This window comes from Rhineura floridana, chromosome 14 (genome assembly GCF_030035675.1).
Source record: "Rhineura floridana isolate rRhiFlo1 chromosome 14, rRhiFlo1.hap2, whole genome shotgun sequence".
Lineage (NCBI taxonomy): Eukaryota > Metazoa > Chordata > Lepidosauria > Squamata > Rhineuridae > Rhineura > Rhineura floridana.
The window spans coordinates 18,725,380-18,746,965 of record NC_084493.1 but is presented as its reverse complement, the minus strand read 5'-3'; the positions used below and the strand labels follow the sequence as shown (position 1 = coordinate 18,746,965).

The 21,586-nt window shown below is 42.9% G+C and overlaps 1 protein-coding gene across 3 annotated transcripts in view; it reads left to right on the top strand.

The window, feature by feature from the left end:
• Positions 1-21,586, top strand: part of AGBL1 (AGBL carboxypeptidase 1) — a 574,659-nt gene that overhangs the window by 375,002 nt on the left and 178,071 nt on the right. For all 3 annotated transcript variants that reach the window (XM_061595218.1, XM_061595214.1, XM_061595217.1), the window contains one exon: positions 12,625-12,788. In XM_061595218.1, coding sequence (XP_061451202.1) covers positions 12,625-12,788 — 164 coding nt within the window. The remainder of the gene's footprint in view (positions 1-12,624; positions 12,789-21,586) is intronic.

Here is a 21,586-nt window from a genome sequence, read left to right as displayed (position 1 = left end):
GTTGTGGAGAACTGAATTTAAGATTGGAAAAATGACAAACCGAAACTGACAGATTGGTCATGCCTACTCCACATGCAATTTTACATAGATGTTGATCTGTTTACATAGAGGCTGATTTGTTTTATTTTTTAGATAGTAGCTGTTTTAGTTGTTTTATATATGTTTTAATTACTTGGTTTTAACTGTTTTATTAATAATTTTAATGTTCTTTTTTAAACCACTTAGCAGTATTTACATCCAAGCGGTATATAAATTTTGTTAAATGAAAATAAAATAAAATCGGTTAATCTGACATCTTCAGTGCACACAGCACTTGAAAGGGTAACATCTGTGCCCCAAGGAGCTTCACAATCTAAATTTCAGAGTGATGACAGAGGAGGGAGGGCATAGTAGGGTTCTTTCAGACAGCCTGTTTCTTGAGCATTCATCCTAATTCATTTGCATAGAAATTAGACAACGCTGGTTATTTAATGAGCATTCATTCTGATTTGTTTGCAGGGAGGTTAGATGCTGCTGCTTCAGTGAAAGTCTTATCTCACACTTTCCAGTGAATTTTCCTGTCACTTTCCTTATCACAAAAAGTCCATTCTTTGGGGGCAGTGGGTCTCAGAGACCAGGAGTCAGGTTTCTCTTTGTTGGGTGATGGAGGTGAGCATGAAGGGGAAGGGCACGCAAGGCCCTGGCTCAGAAGTGCTGCTATCAGATGAACCTGTGGCACCTATGAAGCCAGTTCTCCCCCCTCCCACTGCCCAAGGAGGTGGCCTGCCATCCTCTAACCCCCAGGACTCCACTGCAAAATACTCATGAAGACCTGAGGCTACCTTGCTCCAGTACAGGAGGAGATTATTAGAGAAGCCCCTTTCAGTCAAGCACCATCTTGCAGTACAGATGGGACTAACAACTATGCTGCATCTCATACTATATATAGCAGGTGTGGGGAACCCTTGGCCCTCCCAATGTTGCTCAATTGCAACTCCCATCAGCTCCATCATGCATGACCAATGGTCTGGGTTGACATGAGTTGCAGTTCAGCAACATCTGGAGGACCACAGGTTCCCCACAACTGTGATAAGGGCTCAGTTTCAGTTTGTTCCTTCCTGGACCAATTTCAGAGGTCTGTGTTCCCTAGACCAGCCTTTCCCAACCTTGGGTCCCCAGATGTTGCTGGACGATAATTCCCATAATTCCTGACCATTGGCCACGCTGGCTGGGGCTGATGGCAGTTGTAGTCCAACACCCTCTGGGAATCAAAGTTGGGAAAGGCTGCCCTATAACTCTGCCTTGTGTCACACCTTGGTTGGGCCTTGCCACACCGCAGAGCAGGACCTTTCAATCAGCTCTAATTTTGCAACCGGAATTTCCTGGTATGCGATTGAATCCCCCCTGAAAACAGTGACAATCTGGAAGCGGTCTTAGATGCAGTAGCAGCAGATGCACTGCAAAGAGATTAAAAGCAATTTGAACTGCACAACCAAGTAAAATATACTAGAGGTATCTATATTTTGCAGGGCAAAAAAATGTGTCCCTTAGAAAAATGACAGATGAAAGATGAAAAATCAGTTTGGAATGTATTCAGGAGAAAACATGGTGGGGAATTCAGGGAAAGCAGAAAGTCGTTACTTAAATGGAAGTTGGGATATTGCAACTACACAAATAATTGCAAAGAAAGGTCTATTTGGTTTCAACATGTTCACAAACAAACTCTTTCCATTATTAGGCAAACTGCCCTCCGGAGGATCCACAGAACTCGACAGAAATACAGTAATAATTAGACCTTTGGATGTAGCTGTGGCCGACCAAAAATGTTATAGAACAAGGTTCATCTAAAAATAAGGAGGGTGGATGTGTGAAAGAGACCCATGCAGAGAATAAGGAAAGCAGAATCTGGAAATGCATTGACAAACTGAGGATTTTTCTTCACTTTTCTTTTAGAAAGAGACCAAATGCTTCCAAGTTTGAAAAATTGACCTCTGGTTGGCAGCAGAATATTCCAGGTGTTCTCTCTGGGGAGAACGGCTTTGCATGAGCTGCCTTGTTCCCAGCCAGGCTATACATGTATGCACCATACTGAACGCTCTCTGCATCACAATAGCTTTACACACACAAACAGTGGTAATACCCTGAGGCTGGGTATAAATAAATTGACAGTCTTCTTTCTCACTAATTCCATCAGCAAGATCTCGGGCAGCATACTAATAGGGGCTGGCCTTAGCATGCTGGAGAGCAAACATAGAAGCAGGCTGGAGCATTCAGAGAGCCCTGTGGATTCTGCTGCCTTTAACTTTGCCTAAGTGGCCCTCCCTGCTGTCGTGCCTTCCTTGCAGATGCATGCTCACTTAGGAGTACACTCACTCTCAACATGATGCAGAAGAAAACAAAAAGAGGACACTTTTCAGGAGTGCCAATTTCATAATATTTTTAAAAAGGTTCCTATAATTTACCTTTAAAACCTCTTACACACAACGGCAGTGTTTGCACACAATGCCAGCCATGGTTCAGTGTTACAAAGACAAACCATAGTGCACCTTGGGCTTTCATGCTTGCCCCCTTCCTCTAATGTGTCTGGAGGAGTTTGGAAGCTTTTGCTTCATTTTATATTATTAGCAGCGGACGAAATCCCCCGGTCTCAGTCTGGATTGGCTCAGAAATCAGTGGAGTTCTTTTCCGTCAAAAGCAGCAAAGAGCTGAGCTGGTTCCCAAGCTTATTCCAAGTTGGATTGAAACTATCCTGTGCCCACATGAGCCTCCAAGCTCACTTGTTTCTCCCTGCCAACAAGCCTCCTTGTGATGGCCACAAGCTTGGATGGCTTTAAAATAGGGTCAGGCAAATTCATGGGAGCCAGTGTGGTGTAGCGGTTAAGGTGTTGGACTACGACCTGGGAGACCAGGGTTCGAATCCCCACACAGCCATAAAGCTCAGTGGGTGACCTTGGGCCACTCACTGCCTCTCAGCCTCAGAGGAAGGCAATGGTAAACCACCTGTGAATACCGCTTACCATGAAAACCCTATTCATAGGGTTGCCATAAGTCGGGATCGACTTGAAGGCAGTCCATTTTCCATTTAGGCAAATTCATGGAGGATAAAGTCATCAATGGTTACTAGCCCCCAGGGCTATGCTGTGCCTCCATCGTTGGAGGCAGTATGCTTCTGAATATCAGGCATGTAGTTGGCCACTGTGAGAATGCTGGACTAGCTAGCCCATTGGCCTAATGCAGAAGGTCAGTGTTTTCCTTCTTCCCTATCCGAAGCATCCAGACCCAAATTCTCCCACTCTGCTGTCTGTTGCTGGGGCTCTGGAGATAGCAAATGGATAGCAACAGCACCCACAAGTAGCCCCTGAGAATTATAGTTTCCCCAAGGGTTACTACAAGGTCAGGAGAGGGGGTTGGGGCATAGTTATATGGCCAATCAGTAGAGGGGGAGTTCATCTCAAGCCTGAGACAAACTGTAGGAAAGCCTAAAGAGCTGTTGCCAATCAGTGTAAACGAAATGGAGCACAGATGGACCAAGCGTCGGTATAAGGCAGGTTCCTGTGCTATTTACAAAGCACAGTTTCAAGTGGTGGGGAGAGTGCATGAAGAGAGGAAATATTGCATGACTCTGCTGCAAGAGGCCCATAGCTCAGTGGTAGAGCATCTATCTGCTTTACATGCAAAAGGTCCCAGGTTTAATTCCTGGAATCTCCAGGTAGCACTGGGAATGTTTCCATTATGAAACCACAGCGAGCTGCTACCAAGTCAGCGTAACAATACTGAGCTAGCTGGGCCCAGTATAAGGCAGCTTCCGGCATTCCAGCTGGACTGGCCACACCATGGGGACTGAAAAGCACCAGAACTAGTTCAGATGCTCTCCCCACAGACATTCTGGAGATGCTTTTTCCAATGTTAGCCTGAATTAGCTAGAAATGCTATTCATCAGCTGTCACCTCCTCTCCCAAGTCTCTAGAATATGGGTCTCTAAATTAGGGGGTCAGAAGAAGCATCTTATTTCTATCATGAATACCTGTATGCCTGCGCATATGGACAACAAGGCATCAGGAAGCACAGGCTAGGCTCTCTGCTTCCTGATGCCTTGTTGTCCGTGTGGACAGACATACAGGTGTTCATGATAGAAATAAAATGCTTCTTCTGACCCCCTAATTCTACTAAGTTCTACTCAGAGATGACCCAATGAAATTGATGAACCTAAGTTAGGTTGCAATCCAATACACACTTACCCGGGAGTAACTCCCATTGAACCCCATGGAGCTTACTTCTGAGTATATTGGATTGCAGCCTTAGTCATGTCCATCAATTTCAATAGAAGGTATGCAAAATTCTCTGTTCACTAGCCCCCTTGCACTAGCAGATGGGTGAGTTTTAATGTTGCACAAGAGAGGAATCCCACACAATAGCTGTGCTAGCAGAAACTAGTGCAGCATTGTGCAATGTACTGTGCAACAAAGTTACCGGCAACCAGATTATGCATTTTGTTGCTCAACAACAGTCTGCTAATGCAAAAACATTTTGCTACGACAGCAACTATACCTCTATAAGTGACATTAATTTAGGGCTGCATTGGATACAGCCTAATGAGCCTACTTGGAGTAGGAATAACACTGGATATAACCCATTGTCTGTAGCACTCAAAAAGTCCAATTTGGAAGTGCCGATAATTGAGGATAATTCTATTTTTGTCCCAGTAACTAAAACAACTTGTAAAATATTTTTTTAAAAATATTTTTTTAAAAAAGTTGTGTGCATATGAAGCTGGCAGTATAGTACTGTTTGTAGACTGGGGGCAGCAGAGAGCTTCATTTAGTTGCCTCTTGTAGGTTCAATATTTTGCAACAAGAGAGGAACATAAGAACCATTATGCTGGGTCATGATAATGACCTTTCCTAGTCCCCTCTGTCTCCATCTGAGTGTTTAATCCTACCTCTGCACAGGAGGAAAAGGTTGTTTTCTGCTCTTTTATCTTTTCTTTCTTTCCCTTGAAAATTCCCTTTTTTAAATGAAATGGGCCATAATTAGTCTTGGGAGAATCTATCAATGCTGGTTTCTCTTATTTTTTCATTTTTCCAATCTTAAATTCAATTCTGCATATGTCCACACCTGTCTGAGAGTTTAAGTCCTCATGAAAATTCATCAGCATTGTAGTCTAAATTTCTCTCAATATACATATTTTTGCACATAAATTTGCCCAACCAATACTTTTTTTTGCAAAGCTGTTTCCCCTCACATAATATATTTTTCTATGTTATATTTACTAACATATGTGCTTCTATGCACACTTTACCCTATACAAGCATTGTTGTATACATTACTTGGCTGGAGAGCTACACTGCAAAATTTGGAGACATGCAAAATGTGAAGGATGGTTGTGTTTCAGTTCATGCATTTCAGAAAGTGCAGATTAGGTAGATATGCCTTTTAGTACAAAATAAATTCAGTTTCTCCCCCATCCTGGTCATAATTGTAACATAATTGCCCAACCCCATGCAAGGAAATCTGTGCTGCCTGACTCAAAGCATATCGAATTCCATCCCTGGAATGTTGTGCCTTTATTACATTCTAGCATGACCAAAACAGCACCCTAGGGGGCAGCACAAGTGAAGGGGTGTAACACTGCATGTTAGGGCTGGATTGTGTCGATTTTGCCTGTATTTATTCATGTCTAATTGTCTTGTTTCCACATGAATCAGCACTTTTCTTTCTTTTTTAGAAAAAAAATCCATATGGAATTTTATTTATTTATTTTATTATTTATTTATTAGATTTAAATCCCACCCTGCCTCCCAGTAGGAGCCCAAGGCGGCATTTGTATTTAAATATGCACTGAAATATGTGCTTAAATACACATTGTATCACAAAATACATATTTAGGCCATAGCTGCACTATACATTTAAAGCAGTATTATACCAATTTAAATAGTCATGGCTTCCCGCAAAGAATTCTGGGAAGTGTAGTTTATGAAGGGTGCTGAGAGTGGTTAGGAGAACCTTCTTCCCCTCACAGAGCTACAATTCTCAGAGTGGTTTAACAATCAATCCCTCTTCCCAGGAAATTTTCTAATAAACCCTACTCAGAGTAAACCAACCGAGATTAATGAACCTAATTGGGTTCTAATCTGAGCAGGACTAGCATTTAATACCACCAGTGGTGCAGATGTAGCCTAAAACACGTATTATTCCAATGTATACATTTTCAATACACTTTGGTCCCTTTTTTTTTTTTGAGCTGAAAACACAAAATCTGCAAAAGTGTCAAATCTGAAGGATGGTTATGTTCTGAGCCACGTATTAGTTCAGGATGTGGATGGAGGAGAAATTTGATTCAGTTAATTCAAAGCCAAATCTATTGAATTTGCACTTTCTGAAATAATATGAAAACTGAAACATCTGTCCTTCAAAATTTGCACGTGTCCAGATTTTGCAATGCAGTTCTCCAGCCAAACATTGCTTACAGAAATGCCTATATTAGGGGGAAATGTGCATATTAATGCAGATATTCGTAAAAATCACATACAAAATGCACTGCATTAGAGAACATTCTTTTGCAACAATGTGTACGTTACTCAAAACCGCATACAAAAAAGTGTCTGTTAGGAGAAATGTGCACGAAAATGCTGAAGAATTTTCACGAGGATTTTTTTTTTAAAAATAGCAAATTGCTCCAGAAATGTGGAGAACTGAATTTAAGATTGTGAAAAATGAGAAATGGAGAGAACTGAAATTGACAGATCCTTAAACTGAAATTAATGGACATGCTCAGATCTCTGTTCTGCGTCAGCGCCCTGGGTCAAAATAAACTTGCTGTTATCTGTGCCCGCCACAGACAAACCAAACAGGCTGCCTCACCCATTTGCTACTGCTGGGTGTCTTTCTTTGCAAAACACGCACACACCCTTCCTCTGTCCTTGCCAGCAATGACAGTAAGCATGCTTGGTACTTAATAATAGTTCCAAATCCACGTCACGAGCATAGAAATGAAACATGGCCATGCTGGAGAACAAGTCACACGTTGGGAACCAGCTTGTTGCTGTTACTGAGGAAACCTTCGCTGGAAGTGATGGCGTCTGGAGCTGGTGTCAATGAGTTTCGTCAGGGAGGGGTTTCTGCTAAAGGGTCAGATTGGCTTGATAGCAAAGGAGCCAGCAGACATGGCAATTGATCCTGACCTCTGAGAGGTTCAAAGTGTGCATTTGGTGGGGGTCAAGGAGGTCCCAAATCAGAAGGGAGCTTATAGGCACTTTCTTGTCCAATTCCCACTGCCCCAGGATGCAAGGACTCCCATTGGAAATAATTGGGAACGGCTTTGTGTCCTGCAGAGAGCAAGTGAGGACCCTGCAACTGTTTCATTTCAGCTTCAGCACTTCTCAGCAGTCAGTATTAAGCAGGGATGGGGAGACATAAAAGGATTAGCCGTTGCCCAGCCTGGGGTTAGCTTGGCTTTGCTCGCTGAAGCTGAGATGTGATGGTTTTGTAGAGATGAATTCAGTTTTACATGCTATTTTTAAAAATCAATTTTTTAAACTGGGGGAGGTGGGTCGATTCTGAGTGGGCTGGAGAACTGCCTTTATGTTTGTAGCCTGGAACTAAAACTAGGCAGCTGTCCAACAGACCACTTACCCCATACCTCAGGTGAGGGGAACTTTTGGCCCTCCAGATGTTGCTGAATTTCAACTTCCACCAGCCCCAACAAGCATGGGTGATGGCTAAGGATGATGGGAGTTGTAATCCAGCACTGTATTGCTGTGCAAAGCAGTTGATGGAGGTCATTGCGCCATAAATTTCCCCGCCTCCACATGTGGTGAAGCAGAGGGGGTGGGGTGGGGCAGGGAAACTTGGAAGCTATGGGTGGATGAATTTGCCCACTTCCCATCTAGTTCACTGTGACATATTTTTACCTGTAATGCCATTCCCACAAGGGCAGAGCAATCCAACTCACGGGAAGCCGATCGAAGGGGTGCCGGTGGAGGAGGAGCTGGTGGGAAGGTCTGGGGTATCCAGTTGCCATTTGGGAGCCTCCATGCCAGCTGAATGCGGGCTCAGCCAGGAGCTACATGCTGGAAACGGAAAATAAAAGCCGGCTGTCATGAATACCTCTACTGGGGAGTAAGCACTCTCCATAGACATTCATTGCAATTATTTTCTTAGACTGACCATTGGCCCAGATCAGGACCTGCAGGAGTGCTCCAAACAGGAGTTGGATGTTGCATAAGTCCCCTCCCTCAGCCCCTCCCCTGACACCCCCCCAGAACACCCCTTTTTGGGACCCCTTTCACCAGGCTGGCCTTCCCTGGCGGATCCCCGGTTGAGCTGGGAGCATCTCAGCTCCACCACACCAGAGCCGGGCTGAGGGGCTTCTGCCAGTGGAGCCTTGTCTGAGTTGGGACCCTGCCTGCTGAGCCAGGAGTCTGCCAAATCCAACTCCCCTCAGCCCAGCGTAAATACAAGTCGGATTGCCCCCTAACCCAGGATTAACCTTGGTTTGCTGTTTAATGCAAAGCTACCTGGCCTGCTCTTCCTGAACCAAGCTATCATCTGAAAGACAGCAATCCATGTCTGAAGAGAAAATACACATTTAAGTATGTATTTCAATAGTAGCTAAATTTGTATTTTTTAGATTTTTTAAAAAGCCTCCAAGGTAGATTAGTGTAAGGATGGACAAATCTGTCCATTTAAGCTTCTCTCATTTTTCATTTTTTCCCTTAAGTTCATTTCACCCCGTTTCGGCATGAGCTTGCATTTTCTTTAAAAAATAAAAGAATCCTCATGAAATTCCCTGAGTTTTGCAATGCAGTTCTCCAAGCAAAAAAGCATACGCAAAAGAAAAGAAAAGGCACACTGGGGAAAAATGCATGCAAAAATGTGTCACAGTGAAAGTAAATGTACAAAAATGGATTATATTAAGGAAAATTGCTTGCAGAAATTAGTATATTAGGGAAAATTGTATTCAAAAATGTGTATATTAAGAAGAGTTGCTCATGAAAAGACACATGGATTTTCATGAGGATTAAATGCAAGCTCATGTGGAAATGGTGGGATGGAATGAACTTAAGAAAAATGAAAACCGAGAGAAAATTAAATTGACAGATGAATCCCTCCATCCATATGTATATATATTAGGGATGGGATCTGTTAGCCAATGCTGGTTTGAAAGCGTTCTGTGAACCTAACAGGTTGGTACTGATTTGAGTTCATTCTTCGTCCACAAGGCGTTGCTTTTACCTATCCTTTCCCTGCTCCTCAGAAATAATATTGATATTAATATAGATATTTTCCAAGGGAATATTGATATTGTTAACCCTAACCCTAACCCTAATATCAATATTTTAGATGTCAATATTTTAGACGCAGCTATGGAAAAACGCTAAATTAAAATCCAGTCTCACTGCGCTCTGCAGGCAAGAGCCTCCTGCAGATTCCATCTCATCAGGAGGTCCGATCTGCACAATATTGGAAGTCGATCTTTAGTGTTTTGGCACCTACCTTTTGGAAGGCCCTTCCCTTAAATATTAGACAGGCTCTGTTGTCTTTTTGGCACCTGCTGATGACCTCCTTTCAACAAGCCTTTTCAGTAGAGACCTTATCTCAGTCTGCATTTGTGTTGAATTGTTTTTATGGTTTTTAAAATTTTTAAAAAATGTTTTGTGTTTAAGATGTTTTCAAAGATGTTTTGGTTTTATGTTGTAAGTTTTTAATATATATGCTTTTAGTTTTTTGTCACTTATTTGCTGCCCTGGGCTCCTTCTGGGAGGAAGGGTGGGATATATTATTATTATTATTATTGTTATTATTATTATTATTATTATTTCTCTGAAGATATGGATTTAAGTGCATATCTTGATATGTTTAAACTGCTGCGAATTGTGCTGTGCATTAAGAGAAGTGTGAAATCTGGGGAATAGCTAAATTCCAGTCAGCAGTTAATTCAAGAGGTGCAAATTAGATAATTTTGTATAGACATGCAGAAAGATCAAAATCTTCAAGTGCCCTTAGTTGGAAGACAATTATGTCCCATGATTAAACAAGGCTGGCATCAAGGATCAGCATGGTCAGACATCTGCTGAGGGCCCACACCACAGAAGGTGGGCCACTGACTAGAGCCCCCTGGACTTGCTCCTTTTCTTCACCATTGCAACTTACTTACTTGTTCATCTGCCTCTTGCTCTGGCCCAGACAACAGTGGTGGTGAGGAGGAGAAGCCATTGCCTGCTTGTTCTCTGACTCTCTGCCTGGCAAACAAGCAGATGGTAGTAATGATGAGGAAGAGGATCAGCAGAAGCTGGTTATAGTCATAATAATGGCAGTGAGGAGATAGACTCACCAAAGGAGGGGCAGCTTGTCCAAGGGTCTTTCAAAACATGGAACTTTGAAAGATCCTAACTCAGTGGTAAAGCATCTGCTTTGCATGCAGAGGGCCTCAAGTTCAATCCTTGGCATCTCTAGGTAGAGCTGGGAAAGACTCCCATCTGAAACACTGGAGAGCTGCTGCCAGTCAGTGTAGGCAACAGTGAGCTAGATGGACCAGTGGTCTGATTCAGTATAAGGCAGCTTTCTCTGTTCCAATGGAACTGACATTGTTACTAAACGTTAGGCATAGGTGAGGATTTTGATTCAGTTCTCATTTCAAGCCAAATCTATCAAATTTGCACTTTCCAAAACAATATGAGGACCAAAACACAGCCATCCTTCAAAAATCTGACTTATTTGGATTTTGTGATGCAGTTCTCCAACCACACAATGTTTACAAAAATGCATATATTAGGGGAAAGTGTGGATGAAAATGAATATATGAGTGAAGATAACAGGCAAAAATGCATTATGTGATGAGAAACAGCTTGCAAAAGGCAGGCTTTTGGGGTGGGCTAGGTTTTATTATTATTGTTGAGATTTTTAATGTTTTAATGTATTTGTATGTTTTTATTTTGTACGTCGCCCAGAGTGGCTGGACAGCCAGCCAGATGGGCGACTAATAAATTTAATAAATAAATAATAAATAAATACATTAATCAAAACTGCTTACAAAAATGTGTTGATTAGAAGAAATTTGCACTTAAATGAAAATTTTCATGAGGATTTTAAAAAAAAACACCCACAAATTGCTGCAGAAACAGGTGGAGGGCACCAAGTTGGGGAAGGCTGTGCTGTAACATCTCATTCGAGAAGTGATGGGGTTGTAGTGCCAATGATGCTCCTTTTTTAAGAAAGCCACTAAAACCTGAATAGGATGGGGGAGCTTCTTAGGTGTTTCTCTCCTAATTGGCTTCCTGTTGTTTGCTTGTTTTTAACAGTTCATCATTTGGTTATGGTCTCTTGACCCACCTTCCTTTTCATTCCTGCCCCTGCTAATGATGGAGCACATTTATACCCAGCGCTTGGAAAAGTTAATTTTTAAACTACAACTCCCATCAGCCCCAGCCAGCATAGCCACTGGATTGGGCTGATGGGAGATGTAGTTCAAAAAAAGTAACTTTTCCAAGCTCTGTTTATACCCCTAAGGAAATTAGGAATGCCCAACTTTTACTTGGGCTGCCCATTGGAGCTTAATCATTCCTGGGAACTGTAGTTAACCCTCACAGAGCTACAATTCCTTCATAAACTACAGATCCCAGGATTCTTTGGGGGAAGCCATGTGTTTTCAGTGTAGGGTGTGGATGAGACCAGAGTGTGTTTGCCTTCCTGGCACCTCAAGGAGGATGCAGTCTTTTCCCAAGAAAGAAGGGAGCAACATAGTTTAATGGTGAGATCAAATGGGCAGCCCAAACAAAAGTTAGGCATTCCTCGCTATCCTCCCATGGAGCATTCTATTTGCCTCTACTTTCATTGGGATTGCTGTTTGCTTCTGCCTCTGCCCTGGCAGGGATCAAGTAGTCTAGGTTAGGCTGATTCACCAGCTGCAGCCATTCCTGGACCAGGTTAGCTTGGCCTCAGTTGTCCATGTTCTAGTGACCTTCTGTCTGGACTACTGTAGTAGGCTGTACATGGGACTGTCCTTGAAGATTCTGGAGGCTGCAGCTGCAGCTGCTAGGCTGGTAAGTGGGGTGGCCTGATGGTACCATGTGTCACTGGTCCTGAAAATGCTGCACTGACTGCCAGGGAATCACCGGGCCAAATTCAAGGTGTTAATACTAGTATATAAAGCCCTAAATGGCTTGACACCCAAGTACCTAAAGAAGTGCCTTCCCCAATTATCAACCATGTCAGATCTTACCTTCAGCATATGAGGCCTTGTTAGCGGTGCTGCCGCTGGGTGCTGCCCACTTGGTGTTGACCTGTGACAGGGCTTTTTCAGTGGTGGTTCCCCAGCTGTGGAATGTCCTCTTGTGAAGTGTATCTGTCTCCCTCATTACTGAATTTTAGGAGGAATTTTAAAACATTCCTTTTTACCGAGGCATCGGATGGCTGAAATATACTGTTTCTGGCAACCATGAAATCATCAGCTGAGAGAATGCTTTTTAACTGTTTTTAAAATGCTAAATGTTTTTTTTTTAATTATTGATATGTTGGCTGCCCTGGGCTCCTTTGGGAGGAAGGGTGGGATATACATTGAATGAATGAATGGCATAATGCTCTCAACCAGTTCCAATTTGGTGATTCCATTTGAAGCTCTAATGTTTTTTTGTGGTTTGTCCACAGGGCCTACAAATAGGGACCTGGGAACTGGAGGAGATGGGGGCCAAGTTCTGCCTTGGAGTCCTCATTCTGCAGCTTAAATCCTTGCCCTGTAGCAAGAAAGTGATGGCGCAGGCAGCAGCTCTGTTGGACTTGGAAGAGGAAATAGCAGATCTACGAGCACAAAGGTCAGAATAACCACCTTTTATTCATAACTAGGAAGGGCATTTAAACATCATTTGGTTGCCAACATCTAAATTTAGCCTGACTCCTTTGTCAAAGTTCAGTGAAAACACTCGGGTGACCACTTATGCGCTTATGCATAGTGGGGAAGACTGTGACCAGGTGGCTGGTGTGCCTGCTCAGTCTGTTGTCCAGGAGCTGCTAATTGTTGATGGGCAACTTCAAGGCCCCTGCAGCTCACTTTTCTTGTGGTTCTTTTAACTGTACTTGGACCAGACATCCCTTCAAAAAGCTTCTGTGGGTCTACTCTGAGTAGGACTAGTGTTGAATACCACCTTCTGTGCTGTGATACTTCTTTGATGTTCTGTTCTCGGCCTTTTACGTTTGCCAGTAAAATTAATACTGTGATGTGAGGCAAATATATTATTCTTTTAAATGCATGCACTGATTTTCCCCCTGTGGATTTCCCTCCTAAAAGTCTTAAGGTGATGTGCAAATGAGATGCTTTTCCCATTGGCCAAGTCTGACTTCTTCTTCCAATTCCGTTACTGGGAGCCATGATGGACGTTTGAGGTGGATGGGGATGCAAGCATCCCAGGTTGCCCTCCAAACTGAAGGCAATGGTATCTCCTTAAGTGTGTGCCACAACAGGGATACAAAAAGAATGATGGTCTCATGCAATTGGGTATATAGAGCATATGGACCCAGGTAAATTGGCAAGATACAAGATGTCCTTGCTCCCTGGACATATCCAGGGACACCTCAGCCTAATGCTCTTCCAGGAACAGTGCAGGAAGAAAGGACAAGTTGCTAAGAGTTGCAAAGTCTTTTGATAAAATAACCCCCCATTTTTTTCCAGAACAGACGGTAATGGTGTTTCCCCCCCCCATAGCAGAAATGCCCCATAATTTATGGTGGGTTTCTATTCTCTCTCTTCAGAGATGCTTTAACAGCCATTAGCACCACCTGTTCTTGATGCTGGAGACCATATTTACAGTCTTGTTCATTGTTTTTAATGTTTGCAGGGGGGGAGAGAGAGAGAGAGAAGGAAGGGGGAGAAACAGCCTTAAAAATAGAGACATTTCTTTAGATTAGTCATGGTCGCTTGTACATGTGAACGTATAAATGAAGCAATTACCGTGTGTTCCAAACACCAACCGTGCCACGGACAGCCACCTGACAAGCAATCCGCGTGTCATTAAAGGGAACTATTCAAGCCTGGCCAGACGGATGGATTTCAGGCATAAATTAAACCTGACTTCAGAACTGGAGAAGCTGCAGGAGCCTTTTGAGTTAAAAGGACTTTGAGATAGGGAAGCAACATCCCAAACACCTGGCAAAGCTGAGAAAGTAAATAAGGCAGATAGTTGTGGCAGGCAGGCAGGCTGGGTGGTTGGCTGGTGGTGAGGGTCAAGCCAGTTCAGAGGCAAAAGGCACCAACAATAATTGAGGGCAGAATTAAGTCCATTGGCATCACTGGCTGTCTCGACCAGAATCAGACCAGCATTCAACTGTTCCTTCTCTTTCCCCCCCCTTTTTTTGGTGATTTGACTTTATTTTATTAGTCTCTTGCTTCTCAGCCTTTGGGGGGGTGAGAGATCTGGAGAACAAGGTGCGCTACAATAACAGCGAGGAAATTTCTTCAAGTGCAGCTTCTCTCAACCAGATGGGAGATGGTAGCGCTCAAAAATTCAACTTTGTGTCTCCAGGCTTCCATATTATATATTGCAAGAATCAGCAGCTTGTTGTTTCTTGGCCTAAGCTGGCTTCGGTGAGAAGTGTCTCTTGGCTAGGAATGGAAAGATCTGCCAGGTTTGGTTCTATCGGTTTCTTATTTTTCTAATCTTAAATTTGATTCTCCACATTTCTGCAGCTATATGTGATAGTTTTAGAAAAAAATCTTGAAAATTCTCCAGCATGCCAGTCCGAATCTCTCCTAATAAATACATTTTGTAGACAGCTTTGACTAATGTCCACATTTTTTCAAGCAACTTCTTGTCATATAATGCATTTTTGTATGGTATTTTCACTAATATATTCATTTTTATGCATACATTCTTCTAATACATGCATTCTTGTAAATATTGTTTGGTTGGCAAACTGTATTGTAACATTCGAATAAATGTGAATTTCGAAGGATGGGCGAGTTTCGGTTCTCATATTGTTTTGGAAAGTGTACATTTGATAGATTAGGTTTGAAGTGTCAACTAAATCGAATTTCTCATCCATCCCTACTCTTGGTATCTAGTTGCCAAAGCAGAAGCAGAAGGCAGTATGGAGGGTGTGAGTGCCTGGGTGAACAGGATTTCCTGGCATACCACTTTGCAGGAAGTGGAGCCTTGGTTCACAGCCCTGCATCTCATTGTTAATGTGACACTTTGCTTTACTTGATTTGCACCAAGCCAGAAGCCTTTAAGGCATCAGGTGAAGACCTTTTATTTTTAATTGCCCAGATTTTCAAGCATATCATCTACCTCAGTAAGTTTCAACTTTTTCAGACTCAGGACCCACCTTTAACCTCAACATTCATTGAGGAATCCCTTCTTTCCTTCCTTTTAACCACATATTTGTATGGCAGTAGGGTTGTTGCTGTGACTCACCTTAGATCAGCCCATGATCCAGTACTGGATCCCAAACCACGAGCTGGAGATCCATAATACAGCTGGTTTAAACTGATTCTTTTATTTTACTGTTTTTACTGCCGAGATCTGTTTTTATCATTCTGATGCTTTAAGAACGGCGGTTTTATTTTGTAATTGTTTGGTCTTTCTTTGTTAGAGACCCTGGGAGTTTTGAAAGATTGTGTGGCCTCTACATCCATAAGCAAACAGAGAGCGAGAGAGAGAGTAGTGGATACATTGGGCTCATCCACCAGGCGATTTAGTGTGTGTCTGGTGCTCCTTGCATCCCTTTGTAATTCACATGGTTCACATGATGTTGCAGGCAAGCAGAAGCTAGAAAACAGTTTTCTCCTTTAAATCCATATCAACCCAATCCAATTATAATGCAAAAAGGAAAGGAGACACGCTCCTCCGTGTAGGCACTTTGCTTCGATGTTGTTTTAGTGGGTGGGCTCTCTTATGCCCCATTGCCGGCTCCCTCTCTCTCTGCCACCTGCAACAGCTGTGGCAGCCACTGCCTACTTTGCCTTTCACTGGCTCCCCCCTCTATTCAGTTTCATGTTAATTGCATCCCAGTGCTCTCCTGGCTTCAGCTGGGAGAGGTGTACAATTAACAAGAAACAATGAAACTGACAAAAAACCCCTTCCCTTCATTAGCAATATTGATACTCTGGAGGGAGTAAACATGTAAAATTGGGGGCAGGGCCAAAAGGAAACAATGATACTAAACCTTTCCACAGAAATGCCAGCTAGTGTGAATGGAATATAGCAGATTGGAAGGTAGGAAGTGTGAACCTTGCAAATCTATTGCAATGGCAAAAGCAATGTCTTTAATACGAAGCTTAGCTCCTGTGTGAATGAGCCCATTGCTGAGAGTTTTGCACTTTTCCAGTGTTTCAAATGCTGTTATCCTTATGAGCATGATGATCATTTATTAGACTTGCAAGCTCACCATTGTTTAGTGCAGCTGCTGGGGCTAGTTGAGGTGTGGTGAACTGATTTAATAATGATTCTTGATACTGTGATTTTTTGTGATAGCATTTCATTGAACTATTGCTGATTTAAGGACAGCTTCCTTGGTGTCTTTAAGCTGTGTTCATTTGGTTAAAATCATTGCAAGCCTGCCAGCTTAGACAGGCTTAGGATAAACATGAACAAAGTTTACGTATGTACATACGTAGGTGCATACATACAGAAAGATGAGACATTGATCTAAGCTGATCACTACAAAAGAATCCTTAAAGTACACTGCAATGAAAGCACAATGCTTAGTGCTGTTAACTTATGTACAGGTAGGTTAGGGTTAATAGAATGTTGAGTGTGATTGGCTGGAGTGTTTGCAAGGGAGGGGGGGTTTAAAAAGGGAAAGAAGTGACAGTTGGAGGGGTTGTTGTGGGAGTTAGACAGGGCTAAGTTTATGAGGTAGTTTGTGTGGGCTTTGAGTCTTATTGTGGGTTGGGTTTAGCATGGGTAGGTAGGCAAGTTAGGTTTAGGACTATATCAGATACAACATTTATAATTTCTACTGTGATCATAATACATTTTTGTTTGCTTATTTATTTAAAATTGCACATGTGTGCTTGGTCTTTACTACCCTACCAAACAGGATTCTAAACACTAATAACTACATATAAATCCTCAGGTCTAAACCCCATTCAACCCATTTACCACTTCCAGGGAGGAGGTGCGATTGCTGAGGCTTGTGGTACAGCAAGTAACTGGCCAAAGGTGAGACAGGCATCTTTGGGGTCACCTATTTCAGGCATGAAGGAGCAGGAAGGATTGTGGGTCCAGGACCCGGGTCACGCCACCAAATATGAACGTATCTAGCTGCCTTATCCTTGATTTAGCGCAGTATAATCTAGTCATCCTTGACAGCAATTCTTGGCAGTCTCAGGTAGACTGAGGTCTCTCCCAGTGCTGCTACCTGAGATCTTAAAACAGGGGTGGACCACATGCATCCTTCAGCCCAATTTCATTCAGCCCTGGCCTGGTTTCATGCAGGTGGCAAGGAAGAGGAAGAATATGGGGGGGGGTGGCAGAAAGTGAGAGAGAGGAGTCGCTCATCCATTTTTCCCCGTCACCACACATCATTGGCATGCGGACCCAGACAGATTGTCCTCAAGCGAATATGGCCTTTGACAGAAAAAAAAGATTGCCCATTCTTGCATTAAGAGAATATGTTTTAGGATCAAACATGCTAACTTCTGCATGCAAAACATGCGCTCCACCACTGATCTTTGACTGCTCCCCGAATATGAAATGAGTGGTTCGTTTAGATGACAGCTCTGCGGAATGAGTGGCACACCAAGAAAAACACGACTGACCAGCCTGTATTGTGGCTGGCCAAATACTCACTAATCCTCCACCTCCAGCTTTTGAAGTCCCAGGCAAGCAAGAAAACCTGGTGGGCAATCATTTGCAACCGAGGCAGAGGCTACACTCATTTTGGTGTCTCACAAATTGTTACTGGCCTGAGGTGGAACAATGAAACCAACGTCAGCTAGTAAAGGGGCCCAGAGCTCAGTGCCAGAGCAAATGTTTTGCAAGCTAAGGTTTCAGTTTCAGTCCCTTAGCTCAGGTATGGGGGACCTTTGGCCCTCCAGATATTGCTGAACTACAACTCCCATCATCCTTGGCCATTGGCCCTGTTTGCTAGGGCTGATGGGAGTGGTAGTTCGGCAACATCTGGAGGGCCAAATGTTCCCCACATTAGCTTTAGGTAATATCTCAGGTAGCTAATGACCAGTTGGAGTAGAATAGCGGGCTAGATGTCCCTGAATCCCAGTTGCTATGGTGGAAGTAGTGAGGAAAAGCTCCCGCCCCTATGGTTGTGGGCTTTCCAGAGGTGTCTGATTGGTCACTGTAGGAAACAGGTGGCTGGATTAGATGGGCCTTTCATCTGATCCTGCAGACTTCTTCAAAATATAGATGTGCCATATAGAATGACTCGGCATGTATGAACTGTTGCAGCTTACAGCCTGATAGTGTTTTCAGTGTCCGTCTCCCTAGGAAGCTGCCTTATATCAGGACTGGCTATTTGTCTGTCCAGCCCAGTATTGCCCACTCTGACTGGCAACAGCATTCCAGGATCTGAGGCAGAGGTCTGTTCCATCACCTGCTACCTAGAGCTCACCACCCTAGACATGCTTCTGAATTAACTGGAGATGCCAGAGATGCCTGGGACCTTGTGCATGCAAAGCATGTGCTGTACCATTGAGCTACGGTCTCACGGTTGTCACTGCTTCTCATTCTCTTACAAATCTCTGTTCTTTGTCTCCTGTGCACGTTTCCCTTTGCTCCAGTACTCGACGTTGTTGGCAGTGTCGCTCCCCAGGTGAGCACTGTCTCATGACAGCAACTGATTCCACCTGTCAGAGCTTATCTGTATATACGCCCTTTAATCCACCCTTCCCAGCTGTTTCAGCTCCACGTCTTCTCTAGCATAGATCTGGCAGCCCGGCTTCCTCCTTTCTGGACTTACCTGATTGGGGACATTTGGAAAGGGCATTGGCGTTGTGGAAAGCACAGTGGGAGAGCCAGGCATTGTGTTGTTTGTCATGGTGGCTGAGCAATGGTATCATAGGACCACTTTTGTAGTTTGAATTAAATGGTTCTTTAGAACATGGATGGGGAACCTCAGGCCCGGGGAGCAAAAGTGGCCCTCTGGGCCTTTCTATCTGGCTCTTGGGATTCTCTCTAGGCCACACACCCTTCTGAGCCCCACCCCTTCCCAGCCCTGTTTGGCACCTCCCTGAGAGTTTTCCCCCAGCTGGAATGTGTCCTTGAGCTCTGATCATGCCTCTTGCTAGCCTGAATGGGGGATACAGAGGGGTGTGTGAGTGGGTGTAGAAACTAGCCTACTGTGCACAGGCAAAATTCACACTTAATGTTCTGCCCACTTTTGCCTCTGGCCTCACCCACCACTGGCATGTGGCCCCTCGGAACATTGCCGAGAAGTGCATGTGACCCTTGCTTCTGAACAAAAGTGGGAGCAAAAAGATTTCCATTGGTAGCATGATCGGAGTGGTGATGATGTTTTAATCACATCCCCTAGTTTAGCGATGGGGCAAACTCCAAACTGTGGCTAAGACACCATAGTTCAGGTGTCTGCTCTCATGCTCTGGAGCAGTCTTAGAATGGGCATTGTCTCCTGTCTGAATATCTTATACACTTCCCCCCCCTCGGAAAACTCTGACTGACCCCTCAAGATCAACCTATTGGGTGCAAGATTGTCATCTTCTGGTGGAAAACAACAACAACAAAACTACTTGCACCAGGTTTTGATGCCATGTTTCCTGGTATGGACCAAACACAGTAGCAACTTTCAAGCACAAAAGTTACAGAAAAGTGTTGTTTTTAATCCAGAAATTATTTTATTTATTTATTTATTACATTTCTATCTCGCCCTTAGTAGGAGCCCAGGCCAGCAAACAAAAGCACTAAAAACACTCTAAAACATTGTAAAAACAGATATTAAAAACATGTTAAAACAAAACATCTTTAAAAATATCTTAAAAAAAAAAAGCTTTAAAAACATCTTAAAAAGTAATGGGATTCGATGTTCTGCAAGAAGTTGTGTTCTCCATGAAAAAAGTGAATTACAGAATAATTATATCAATTGAAAGATCTGAAGTACTGAACTGTAACAAATATCCCCAAGATTGCTGATTTACCTGAATCAGGGTACGAGAAATTAGATTTTAACACACACACACCCAAAAATGGGCCACAATTTTGTAAAGGCTGGGGACAAAACATTTTGGATAGGGGGTGACTGAATGTGCCTCAATCCATTCCAACATTCATATGCACTTTCATCTGGTATTTTCTGTTCTGCTGCAATTGGTTTATTTTGTACAATTCTTTCTTCTGTTTTATTATCTGCTAATGCAATAATATGTGTATTTTTTTACATATATCATTACATTCATTAGACATATATTTCAGCCATCAACAGATATTTACAAATCAGTTGCCTTCCCTGTGTGTTGCCTTTCAAAGTAAATGGATTTCCAGAGGACTAACTCTGTTAGTCTTTTGCATCAAAAACTACAAAGAGGCTTGTGGCACCTTAATGAAGTGGCTAATGGCCAGTCGCAAAGCCGTCTACGACGGTAATTCTAACTATGTCTACTCAAAAGTAGGTCACATTGGATCCAATGGGACTTACTTCCCTATAACTGGGGTTAAGATTGCAGCCTATCTCACTAAGTTGACTTCAATGTTCAGAATAAACGTGTCAGGCTGTTTCATTTCCCTGACTCAGGCAGCAGGGAGTATCTCAGAACCCTGTTGATATTTTGCTCTTTAAGTCCTGAATTGTGGGAATTACTCCTTCATTCAATATATTGCATTTAGCCACATGTAAGTTCTTGTTTTAATTGCAAAATTTCATAAATGTGTATTTTATTCAGAAAATGGACATGTGTGTCTGCTGAAATACAGTGTCCAAGCTCATTCCTGTTTGCACTGTTTGTAATAAGCATGATTTTGCATGTTAGCTTTAATTCCTTTTATTTATGCCAAAGTATTCCTGCCATGAGAAAAACAACAACAATGAGCTATGTGTTCCACTGTTTTTTAAAATTCACAGTAGGCAGCAGATTGAGGAATTCACAGTAGGAAGCAGTTTGTGCAGTCCAAACCCCATTTACTTGGGAGTAAGCCCCATTGAATTCAGCAGGCTTTACTTCTGCGTAGACATGGCTAGGATTGCATCCTTAGTGCCTCTAGAAAGGAACAACTTACACAAAGTCAATAAACAATGCTTCAGAAAAAACAAAAGCGATGAAGCTCCTGTTGGGACAGAAGCAATTAGACATCAATGAATATAGAAATAACATACATTGCAAAGCAATTTATGTATCTACTTAAGTATGACGTGCACATGTTAAAAAACAACAAAAACCTTTGTTGTAGAAAGCTAAAGCACAAAGCATTCCGTCTTTTTGCCATACATCCATGTTGACACAATGGCAGTAAGCAAACATATCACTGCTGCTGGTCAACATTTTCTTTCATTTGCGTATGTGATGTCAAAGTGAAGGCAGGAAGCATTGGGCTAACTCTGAGTTGTCTTCAAATGTCATCATATAGCCAAATCCCCACTGGTTATGTTAAATCACTTTGAAGCCAAATCAGAGAAAGGGCAATGTTTCTTGCCCTCCTTCTTTTCTAGC